General features: G+C 38.0%; 1 protein-coding gene across 2 annotated transcripts; it reads left to right on the top strand.

Annotated features, from left to right (window-relative positions):
- The first annotated feature begins 3,848 nt into the window (after positions 1–3,848).
- LOC119576060 (probable ATP-dependent RNA helicase DHX34) lies at positions 3,849–12,014 on the top strand. 2 transcript variants are annotated; one of them, XM_037923591.1, is made up of 5 exons: positions 3,849–3,981; positions 6,619–9,337; positions 9,478–9,623; positions 10,339–11,832; positions 11,868–12,014. In XM_037923591.1, exons 2-4 carry the CDS (start codon positions 6,956–6,958, stop codon positions 11,786–11,788), a joined length of 3,978 nt encoding a protein of 1,325 aa, XP_037779519.1. In that variant the 5' UTR covers positions 3,849–3,981; positions 6,619–6,955; the 3' UTR covers positions 11,789–11,832; positions 11,868–12,014. The 2 variants fall into 2 exon arrangements, with proteins under 2 accessions (XP_037779519.1, XP_037779518.1); XM_037923590.1 differs by having other exon boundaries at positions 10,339–12,014.
- The last annotated feature ends 307 nt before the right edge of the window (positions 12,015–12,321 follow it).

Below are 12,321 nucleotides of genomic sequence, written 5' to 3'. Positions count from 1 at the left end.
ATATATATATATATATATATATATATATATATATATATATATATATATATATATATATAATCTGCGCGCGTGTGAGTGTATGTGTGCATTCATTCATTCACACGCACGTCACCTGCACGACTTGGTGATGGGTGAACCTATCGTAGATAAGATGGTGGGTTGAAAACCACCAACAGTGATTACCTGACCAGCTACTCCCCTGGGTCAACCACCCCAGTACAAAGACCCAGTCAACTACATAATGTCAACATGACACCAAGTAGTTTTCCAAACACCGCATCGGTAAAAGAAAGAGAAAAAAGAAAAACATATATGTATATATATATATATATATATATATATATATATATATATATATATATGAATGAATTAAAGAAAATATATAAGTACATATATACATATGCATATATAATTACACACACACACACACACACAAACATATATAATTATAATGTGTGTGTATATAATATATAATGTGTGTGTGTATCAGGGTTGGGTCCAAGTACAGGCGACTGTACTTGGACCAAGTACCTGGATATTTTTCAAGGACAATGACAGTCACTTTGCGATGTACTTACGTCCAAGTCGAAGTACATGCCATTGTACTTAAGTACAACTACTAGTGCAAGTACCTTCGTAAAGCACAAAATTTAGTAGATTTCGTATAAACATAAAAGTGGGTTTCGATGTAAAAAAGTACATGGAAATTCTACCTTTATTTTAGCACATAACTGCTTTTATCACAGAATTGCAAAACAAGAACGTATACTTTATGCATAACTTGAATAAATGATATTCCTTATGTTGCAAATGCAAAAAACTGTCCATATATTTCTCATGTCAGTAATTAAACTAAATTTGACCTAGAAAATAAAGGTATCAGGACATTAAAAATTGCCTCTTGTTCTATATTAATAATATAGCTTTAAACCTGAAAATAGCAGATAAATGCAGCCCAATTTATTGTACATAAAATTGTTCTTCATGCGACTCATTGAGCGACTTTTTTGTTTAACTTTCCTTTGAGACTTTTCCTGTAGCACAAAAGCAATCATAGACTACTTCATAAAATATAGTTTTTTTTGTGTGTGTGGCATATGAAGATTTGATCAATTTTTAGTTCCATGTTTGCTCTTAAACAAGGTAAGGAAAAGAAATCATTTACTTGAAGTAAGAAATACACATTAGTGGGCTTCTTACGGTGCATCATCATTGCACTTTATGAACAACACACTTTCGAAGTTGTTGTCAGTAAGACGACATCTGTCAGAGTTGATCATTTTTCCAGCAATGCTGAAAAGCCTTTCAAATGGGATAAGAAAATATAGGTACAGCCAAATGTTTCTGAGCCATCTTAGATAAGGAAGGCAGAGTATATCTGTGTTCTTTCCAAAATACCAACACATCAGTGTCGCCTCCCTTGCAAGGTTGGCTCAGATAACAGTTGATGTGAGTGTTGATTGACTACACCTTTTCATCTGTGGCTGTTTATTCTTGTGCGTGAATATGCATGGAACTGAATAGCCTCTTTCTCTTCGAAGGGAAAGGTTCTGAACTTCCTTCCGGCACAGGCTCCTTCGATTCTTATGTCTTCACCAGGATTTTGCTTTCCCTCTTTGGGTTGTGCTGCTTTTGCTGGGTCGTTCTGAGCTCCTTTTCCTCTTCATCTTTGTGCCAATCTAGCTTAAATCGTAGGTCTAGAATTTTTGCCAGCGCATAAATTCTTCTCTCCTCATAATACATCTCACGTTTCTGTACAGATTTCTTAAGTCATGTCACCAACGTGGAGTTACACATCGATTCCATATGACTTAGATGAAATATGAGGCCCCTAATGCAAGGTGTGACCAGACTTGCAGAAACGGTGGGTTATTCAGTGCATAATCTGTGGCCCCCTCAACTGGCTCAAAGATTTCTGGCATGTCTTTAAGTAGACTGCGATCATACACACTCAGTGTTAGTATACCATCTATGATGCTATTTTTTACGGATACTCAACACTGATGTAATGATTTTCACGTGGGAGTTCCATTGTGTAGCATCAACAGAATCCATTTTTTTCTCACCTTCCAGAACATCAACGGCAGTGGTAGATTTGTGTACAAAAGATACTAACTTTGAGGCTTTACTGAAAGCCAAGTTTAGTTGCCCTGTTTCTCGTAGACCATCGCTTACCACAAGTTGCAGAGTGTGGGCGAAGCATGAATTGTGTGCAGTTGGCAGAACTTCATATACATCATTTTTCTCGATCATACTGTCAATATCCAGGTCTGTTTCTTCTAGTTTGTCTTCTGAATTAGAACAGGAGTCCATATCATTGTCAAAAACATCTGAGAAGCCAAGAAGTGAAAAGGCTAATGCCATATTTGCAGCATTGTCTGTTAGGATATTTATGACTTTTGAACGTATGCCAAAGATTTGTACAGTTTCTTCATACTCTTCCATAATGTTGTGTCTTGTGTATCGTCCACGGAAGCGCTTGCAGGCCAGAACGGCTGTTTTCAAGGACCAGTCATGGGTGAAATGAGCAGTAATTCCTAAGTAATATCTCATCTACCTGCTAAACCAAATGCCGAACGTGAGGCTACCAGTCTGTACACACTCAAGTTGTGCTTTCACTGAACATCCAACGTCAGTGCACTTGCAGTAGTTTGTTCACCAGGTGCTTTCGATCAGCAGACAGCATCAGATCATGGAAGTTAGAGCTCTCTACCACAGAAAACGGAACAAGGTCATTCGCGACAAAAAGGACAAGAGCATTGTTGAGTTGTTTACTCATTTTGAGCATCAAATAACAAAACAAGCAACAAAAACAGATAACATGTTATGCAAAATGCCTAATGGTCATCTGAAGATAAGCGTTTATAGAATATTCATAGAAAATTCCAAGTAACCACACTTGGGGTAATTTGGTGAGTGTAACCCTTACATTATGATAAAAGAAACGAAGCCTTACCTTCATGTCTGTGTAGGTTGGAAGTTACATCTCTGAAGCAGGAGAGTTTCACACACACACACACACACACACACACACACACACACACACACACACACACACACACACACACACACACACACACACATATATATATATATATATATATATATATATATATATATATATATATATATATATATATATATATACACACACACATATATATGCATGTATATAATATATATATATATATATATATATATATATATATATATATATATATATATATATATATATAATATATGTATATATATGTATATATATACATATACATATATATATGTAAAACACACACACACACACACACACACACACATATATATATACATATATGTATATATATATATATATATATATATATGTATATATATATATATATATATATATATGTGTGTGTGTGTGTGTGTGTGTGTGTGTGTGTGTGTGTGTGTGTGTGTGTGTGTGTGTGTGTGTGTGTGTGTGGTTTAGAGAGAGAGATAAAAAATGAGAGAGAGAGAGAGAGAGAGAGAGAGAGAGAGAGAGAGAGAGAGAGAGAGAGAGAGAGAGAGAGAGAGAGAGAGAGAGAGAGAGAGAGAGAGAGAGAGAGAGACTCAATGTTATTCTCCGTACAGAAACTTGAAATCTATATAATTTTTTATGAACATAACACCAGACAGAAAACCACGGCATTACCTCGTTTAACACCTACCTGTCTCAGTAGATACAGCTTTTCCCTCACCAACAGAATACATAAAACAAAAAAATTAAGTGAGAGAAAAAGGAAGAAATCGGAAAATTATGACGTCAGCGCCGATCGTTTTTGGAGCGTCGACCGGATTCACGCGGATTCCAGTCCCGGCGAACGCTCCGAGGCCCAAGTGTAAACAAACGGTTCAGGGAAACGCTTTCCAACACCATCTCGAGGAGCAGGTTATTAGTGCGTGTGTTCGTTTTTTTTTAAGTAAAAAGGGGGAGAAGATTGACCATTGGATAATCTTTAGCAGGTAATGATTTGAGGTTTTATTTCTTCCTTGAAATGAAATTTACGGTTATGTTATGTTAAGAGCACCGAGAGGCTTTCTCGACGTCATAGATAATATGGACATAGATTCATAATTTTAGATGTATTTACCATTTCAATCACACTTAGAGCCAATTATATCTGTACGCTGTGTAAAATTTCTTAATAAGGACAGAATGAGAAATATATGTCTATTTTGAGCAACTATTGGCGATGTCGCACTTCCCACACGGTAAGCACTGTCAAAAAATAATTGATATTGCTGTAGATGAGATGTATTTTCTCTTTGCCAGCTGGTTTATCTTTTGGTGGAGTGCATGTGTGGGTGTGAGTTGAAGGTGAGGATCTGTGATAGTGATGAGTTTCAAGATACGTCCACCTTGACATGTTCGTTACGAGGAATGGGTAAGCTTCGAATTGATGAGCATATAGGTAAATTTGGGAATGATGCCTAACACTGGTTTCACCGACGGCTACGACATCGGCCTGATAGCTGGGGAGGGTATGTTACATATCAGGGAGTCTTGTGGGGGAAAATTCAGGAAATATTGGTAATTCATGGGAGAACTTAATATATCCATTAGGCTTTGCCCCCTTAAATGGCCTCTTGGGGGATACCCCCCCACCCCCGCCAGGTCCACAAAATCGTCATCTCCTATGTTCCGGCAGGATAGAACTGGGGCAAGCAACTTAAACAGAGCCGTGATATAGGGAGGTTTGTCCCCTTAAACCCCCTTTTTGGGGGGAAGGGACTCCCCCCCCCCCCTACTTTACCTTAAGCATTAACTCAGGTTTTTTGTCACTGGGATTGTTGGGGTCTTCTAGGTAGTTTTTGGCAGGAGTTGTGATCACTCTCCGCTGTTCCTTATTGGACAACGGAGGGTTTAACTTCATGGCCTCGATGAAGAACTGATGATAGACTGGTGTCTGTCTATTCTGTAGTTTGGGTATAGTACTTCCACAGGCAGTACACCATGATTTTGCATAATAATAAACTTGCATCATTATGTCAATGATATTTTGCAAATAAATCAAAACAGTTATTGTCACACCCAACACACTGCCTAGCCATGATGATTTGAATTTCAACTGCCTTCTCCCAGGCCTAGCTTCTCTTGTCACATGATGATCTGTTTCATATCTGAATGGTTCTATTGTTCTGGGCATCACTGCCTATGGTCACATCACTTTCTAGCAGAAATCTCATTGGCTCATTTGATTTCTCTTGTATACTTCATGTGCTACAAATCTGTGAAGAAAATGATATAGAAGAAAACTTCCATAGAATGATGTGTTCTACCTCTTGGTAAACTCAGATTCTGTATTTAAGGTGTTAAGCGTCATTTCCAATAATATGAGCATATATATCTTTTGGTGGTGATGGCAATTGTTTGTCATGCTGCACACCAGCAAAGATGAAAATTCCCGCACAGCATGGCACTGAGCAAAAACCACAGTGCTGGCAAGGCTGTTCATATTCGATAATTGATAATATTTTACTCAATTTCAGTTATAGTATTTACTTCCTCTCATTGTTAAGTTTTATCAGACCATAATTCTATTGAAAAGTTTATTGTTTGTATGATAATTAATAAAATGGATGGATTGAAATTTTCAGTTGATATGTGATGATGTTCATAGAATCCATGAGTTAGCTTTGTAGGTTATTTAGGAGGTTATTGTAGACATTATAGTTTTCTGGGATGATTTTTCTATACAGAGGGACACTGTGTAGCACATACATATGTGTAATGTGGTTGTTGTATGTGAGACATGCCCCAGTCTTATCCATTGTCTTGTCATTTCTGCCAGTTGGATAGTATCCCCCAGCTATGTAAACAGCAAGATGTGTATTATCCATAGTAAAATTATATTGATTGTGATAAACCCTGTGATTGGCATATATTTTTGTAATTTTATATCAGACTATTTATTAACTAGATGTTTGGTGTCTAGTAACTTTAGAGAAGGATGTAAGAGACATTGCAGTATCTGTGGGAGGTTATAGATAATTTACTAAGGATATTCATATTCTTTATTAATGTAAGATATAAGGCCAATACAACTATATAACATATTTCCTAGCCTTAATTTGTTGCCATGAAAACTTGGCTTAACCCAATGCTGACAGAGAAAATGAATAAAAAATGGGGAAAATGCTGTGCTAATTTTTTATATTTTTGTGAAATGTCTCTGCACATAGATGGCTCTTCTAGTGCTTAGCCACAAAGGAGTCAATTAGTAGATCTTGTGACCTTGCCTGATTTCACCTTTCCTTGTATTGGCAGGAAGAACGAATTGTTTACTAATGCTATGAATATTGATGTTGTTATTTTTATTGTAAACATTAGAATTAATATAATGTTATAAACATTAGTAACAGCAAAATAAGATAGCGCAAAATGTTTTTGTAAATCAACGAAAAGGATGAACGGGCGAGACAGGCAGTACTCGTAACTGGCTCATTGGTGACTTAGTACAAGTGTAGCCATCTATGTGTAAAAACAATTAAACAAGTAAACTCACAATGGGCAAGGCATGTACGTACATGCCATGCCTGTCAGCAAAGGGTTAAGCACTGTCTTGATATCCTAATTGTTACTTTTTCTTATCCAAACAGGTCATGAAGGTGAAGATTAAATCCTGGACGGGAGTGGCTACATGGCGGTGGGTGGCTAATGATGACAGTTGTGGCATTTGTAGGATGCCCTTTGATGGATGCTGCTCAGATTGTAGGTTGCCAGGTGATGACTGCCCACTAGTGTGGGGCCAGTGCTCTCACTGTTTCCATATTCACTGCATTATGAAGTGGCTTCAATCTCAACAGCTTCACCAGCAGTGTCCAATGTGTCGGCAAGAGTGGAAGTTTAAAGAATAACTTTAAAATACTTTATATTTTGTTTACTGTTTCAAGACTCATAAGTTGTGGGAGGAGTAAATTTGATGATTTGAAAGATATGGGTCACTCAAAGCATAGGGACTCGTCATCTGAGTCATTGGAGGAAAAACATAGAAGGAAACACAAAAAAAAGCATAGGGACTCACCGTCTGAGTCATCGGAAGAAGAACGCAGCAGAAAACACAAAAAAAGGCATTGGGACTCGTCGTCTAAATCTTTGGAGGAAGAACGTAGAAGAAGACACAAAAAAAGGCATAGGGACTCATCATCTGAGTCTTCGGAGGAAGAGCGCAGAAGAAAACACAAAAAAAAGCAAAGAAAAAAAAGTAAGAAGCACTACAAGAGAGATTCATCAAGGGAGAGGGACAGGAAGAGGACCAGATCATCCTCAGAATCAAGAGAAGAATCAAGCTTAGGGAGTTATCATCAGAGCATAAAAAGACATAAGAGATCCAGGTCAAGAATGAGATCCTCATCAGAAGAATCAGTTCCATTCAACAAAAAGGATGAAATAAAGGTGAAGAAAGAATACGAAGAACGGGAGGCACTAAAGCTGTCCTCCGATTATAACAGAAAATCTGAAGTTAAGGATACTGTAGCTCAGCGTTGTGGTGATGAAGTCCCTGGCTCTTCAGTCAAACATGAGAAAAATAAAATTACAAGTTCAGATTCAGAGGATGATCTAATGTTTGAATGGGAGCACTATCGATATGAGATTAATCAGATATTCTCAAATGACGACATTATCAAAAGAGGAACAACTGAATATGATGATTTTTGGAAATTTCTGAAAAAATACCAAGGTCTCCAAAAACAAAAAACAATAAGACAGATGTGTGGAAATAAGCAGTACAGAGAGGAAACAGGGGCAGGTGAAGTAAGTAGTGTTTACAGAGTTCCTCAGCATTTTGATAAAAGATACAATATCAATTTTGCTCTTACTGTAACTACTGATGATTTTCAAAGAAGACTTCCCATTAGAGATTTAGATGAAGATAAGCCAAGTCTGTCAAGAAAGAGATTAACAGAACTCAAGTTCATTATATTGCTTTATTTAGATTTTCTGCAGAAACAGAGGTTTGAAAAGCTGAAAAAATTGAGGGAAACGCAGGCTAACCTTCCAATTTCAAATTATAAAGAGGAAATAATTTCAAAAGTTTCATCAAACAATGTTGTAATTATAGCTGGTGACACAGGTTGTGGTAAGTCTACCCAAGTGCCACAATATCTGCTTGCAGCAGGTTATTCTAACATTGCATGCACTCAGCCACGTCGTATAGCATGCATATCATTGTCAAAGCGTGTAGCATATGAAACATTAAATGAGTTTGGCTCAAAGGTTGGTTATCAGATAAGATTTGAAAAGAATAAGACGGAACATACAAAAATAGTTTTTTTGACAGAGGGACTTCTTCTCAGACAAGTGGCCAGTGATCCACTGCTCTCAATGTATGATGTAATGATTCTTGATGAGATTCATGAAAGGCATCTTCATACAGACTTTCTCTTGGGTGTTATCAAATGCCTTGTAATGCAGCGAGAAGACATAAAGGTTGTTCTAATGTCAGCTACAATAAACCTTGATCTCTTTAGGAATTACTTCATGGGGAAGGCTCCTGTTGTCCAAGTTCCGGGTAGACTTTATCCCATCAAACTGCAGTACTTTCCTATCCCCGTGATTGAGCAGGCAAGTAAGAGTGAGAAGCTGAATCCAGCACCTTATGTAAGAATTTTACAGCTCATTGACAAGAAGTATCCAGATGATGAACGAGGTGATTTGCTGATTTTCCTCAGTGGCATGAGTGAAATATCAACAGTTGTTGAAGCTGTTAAGCTTTATGGTCAGCAGACTGGTAAATGGATTGTGCTACCTTTACACAGTACTCTGTCAGTATCAGAACAAGAAAAGGTGTTTGATGTGCCTCCAGAAGGAATTAGAAAGTGTATTGTCTCCACCAATATTGCTGAGACCTCTGTAACAATAGATGGTGTACGATTTGTTATTGATTCTGGCAAAGTTAAAGAAATGAGTTTTGATGCACAGTCAAAAATGAGAAAGTTAAAGGAATTTTGGATAAGTCAGGCCTCTGCTGAACAGAGAAAAGGTCGAGCAGGTAGAACAGGACCGGGCACTTGTTTCCGACTGTACACAGACCAAGAGTATTCTCAGTTCTCCCAATACAGTACCCCAGAGATCCAGCGTGTCCCGCTAGACTCATTGGTCTTGCAGATGATATCCATGGGCCTCCCCAATGTTCGGCTCTTCCCATTCATTGAGCCTCCTGCCCAAGAACAGTTGGAGAATGCAGTTCAGTCACTGAAAGCTCATGCTGCCATCACCGAAGCTGAAGGAGTAACGACTATTGGAAACCTTCTCTCACAGCTTCCCATGGACATCAGCCTTGGGAAGATGCTGATAATGGGATCTCTTTTCCATCAGGTAATACTTAGGTGTGGTAATAACTGTGGCATTCTGTGAGAGGAAAAGGGGGAGTTATTGTGGAAAATTGGTTTTTGATATACACCTTTTTATTGCTTGGGGTATTTTCAAATGTTAAAAAGAGTCTTTTTTCTTAATAGGTCGAACCAGTTCTCTCTCTGGCTGCAGCAATGAGCGTGCAGAGTCCCTTCACCAACCGAGCTCGCAGGGATCCTGATTGTGAGGCCTTTATCAAAACTCTTCAGTCAGACCATGGTGACCCTTTCACTCTTCTGGCCTTATACAGGTTTGTAATGCCTTCATCTCTCTCTCTCTCTCTCTCTCTCTCTCTCTCTCTCTCTCTCTCATATTGTCTCTCTCCCTCTTTCATATTGTCTCTCTCCCTCTTTCATATTGTCTCTCTCTCTTTCATATTGTCTCTCTCTCTTTCATATTCTCTCTCTCTCTCTCTCTCTCTCTCTCTCCTTCTCTCCTCTCTCTCTTCTCTCTCCTCTTCTCTCTTCCTCTCTCTCTCTTTCTCCCTCTCTCTCATTCTCTCTTCTCACTCTCTCCTCTCTCTCTCAGTCTCTCTCCTCTCTCACTTCTCTCTCTCTCCTCACTCTCCTCTTCTCTCTCTCCTCTCTCTTCTCTCTCTCTCTCTCTCTCTCTCTCCTCTCTTCTCTCTCTCTCTCTTCTCTCTCTCTCTCTTCTCTCTCTTCTCTCTTCTCTCTCTCTCTCTCACTTCCTCTCTCTCTCTCCTCTCCCTCCTTCTCTTCTCTCTCCTTCTCTCTCTCCTTCCTTCCTCTCTCTCTCTCTTTCTCTCTCTCTCTCTCTCTCTCTCTCTCTCTCTCTCTCTCTCTCTCTCTCTGCAGATATTATTATAATAACAGCAATGATAATTATCACTTTAATTGTTATTCTGACAATGACTATGGTGATAATTATGTTGGTTTTATTATTATTATTGTTATTTTTATCATTATATAAGTAGTTATCTCAAATTAAAGTATTTATTTCTCCAGAGAATGGCTGTACATCAAGCAGAATGGACACGAGAATTCAAGAAAATGGTGCAAGAGACGAGGGTTGGAAGAACAGAGATTCTACGAAATGACAAAGTTACGCCATCAGTTTTTACAGCTTCTACAAGAGTCAGGCTTACAAGAAGTTGCTGGTTGTGCTCGTGCCCCATTGACAAGTGCTGAAAGAGCTCAGAGAAGTGGTCACTTGCGTCAGCTTCACGATCTTAAAAGAGAGTTGTACAAAGATGGCCCGAGGAAGGTGAAAGTACTGAAAGTGTCTCATGGGGAAGAAGTTGTTAGTGATGAAGAAGATAACCGAACAGACATAAAAGATGTTGATTTCAGGATCAAAAATGACCAGAAGCGACTCTCTGAGATTTACCGAAGTTGCAAAATACATACACTGAAGGATATTATCATGATGAAAATTATAATATGTAGTGGACTCTATCCCAATGTAGCAATTGCAGATGAACATAATAATTATAAGCCTGGGAGTGAACAGCTATTTCACACCTTTGCAAAGCCCTTTACTGTTCTGCATCCAAACAGTGTTTTTTCTAGCCAGCCGGAAGTTCTCCAGATTGCTGATTCTGATATAATTGAATATCCTGGATTTAGTCTACGAAATCCTCTATGCTCAAAGCACCAGTTTTTAGTGTATGTTTCTTTGTTGGAGACAAACAAACCCTATCTAGTTGATTCAGTGCGAGTTCCTTCAGCTCAGGTGGTGTTGTTATTTGCACAAAGCATTGATACAAATGCAGATATGACTGTTATAGCTTTTGATAATTTCATTGAATTAAAATTTCCAGATGCAATGTCTGCTCAGAATCTTCTTTTCCAAGCTGTTCAGTTACGTACTAAGTGGAAATATTTGTTGGACTTGAGAATACAGATTTCTAAACCTTCAATTGACAATCGGGATCGGTTGATTACTGATGCTAATAAACTAGAAAAGGACCTTTCTGTTGGATTAATTGATTTCTTCTTAACTGATGCACTATATGCAAAGAGAAGACTTCTTGCTGCAGATCTAGCAGTGCTCCATGTGGGACCTGGGTCAGGAGACTGTATCTTGAGTGGGAATCCATTTAGTAAGGATGCAAGTGAACCATGCCAAGCAAACAATACCAAGGGTGGGGTGGATCTCACAGAATACCTCACTTACAACAGCCTCTTTGATACAGAATGTAGTGTCACCACCATCACTTCTTATGATACAGTCTGTCCTTACTGTGACAAGGAATTGCATGTTACAACTTTAGGGCGTTTGTCACACATGTCACTTTGCTTGGAGGGCTTACTCCAGTCTTCTGAAAATGTGGACGCGGAAGAAGAAAACAAAGGTGATGATCCAACGAAGAAGAAATTCTATTGCGAAGTTTGCCAACACACCCTGTGGTTAGGTATTAAGGACATTTTCAAACACAAGAAAATTTGTAAATAGATGCAAGTTGTGTAAGTGTCTTGTTTTTATTTTTCATGATTGGAAGAGAATATATTGTGAAATTCATGTTGTTGTGACTAGATTTTTTAAAATGAAAATTTTACCTGTTCAAGTATGAGAATTGCATATTAGGGTATATATGCTTTGTTTATGATTATGTAAAAAATAAGGTTTTCATTTTCTGAACTCAATGTTTTTATACAAATATAACAAGGAATAGAGAAACTCAAATTGTTTTAGTAACCTAATTAAAGTGTATACCTCACTTATGATTATGAAAAGGCATATTGTTTATATATGTTTGAATTCAGAGACAGGATTAAGTGGGTGAAAACAAATACAACAACCATCTGATAACACAAGGATATCTAGTTAAATTGCACAGACCCTAACTTCTTTTTTTATATATACATGGGTGGCCCTTGCTCCTGAGGGGATGAATCTTTCTTGGATAACTAGGTGTCTCTTCGATTCCTTACTATTACCAATTATTGTGAACTGAAATGGCAAGTTAGGTCAATCCCAATGAATGA

Source organism: Penaeus monodon, chromosome 8 (assembly GCF_015228065.2).
Source record: "Penaeus monodon isolate SGIC_2016 chromosome 8, NSTDA_Pmon_1, whole genome shotgun sequence".
Taxonomy (NCBI): domain Eukaryota; kingdom Metazoa; phylum Arthropoda; class Malacostraca; order Decapoda; family Penaeidae; genus Penaeus; species Penaeus monodon.
The sequence above is the reverse complement of the archived record's forward strand: the minus strand, read 5'-3'. Positions and strand labels throughout refer to the sequence as shown.

What these genes read in the sequence shown, in the direction of transcription:
- LOC119576060 (XM_037923591.1), top strand. Translation starts at nt 6,956, where the DNA reads ATGGGTCACTCAAAGCATAGGGACTCGTCATCTGAGTCATTGGAGGAA. An exon ending in TGGGATCTCTTTTCCATCAG is followed by an intron (nt 9,338 to 9,477) that starts GTAATACTTAGG and finishes TTTTCTTAATAG; the next exon opens with GTCGAACCAGTTCTCTCTCT. An exon ending in ACTCTTCTGGCCTTATACAG is followed by an intron (nt 9,624 to 10,338) that starts GTTTGTAATGCC and finishes TTATTTCTCCAG; the next exon opens with AGAATGGCTGTACATCAAGC.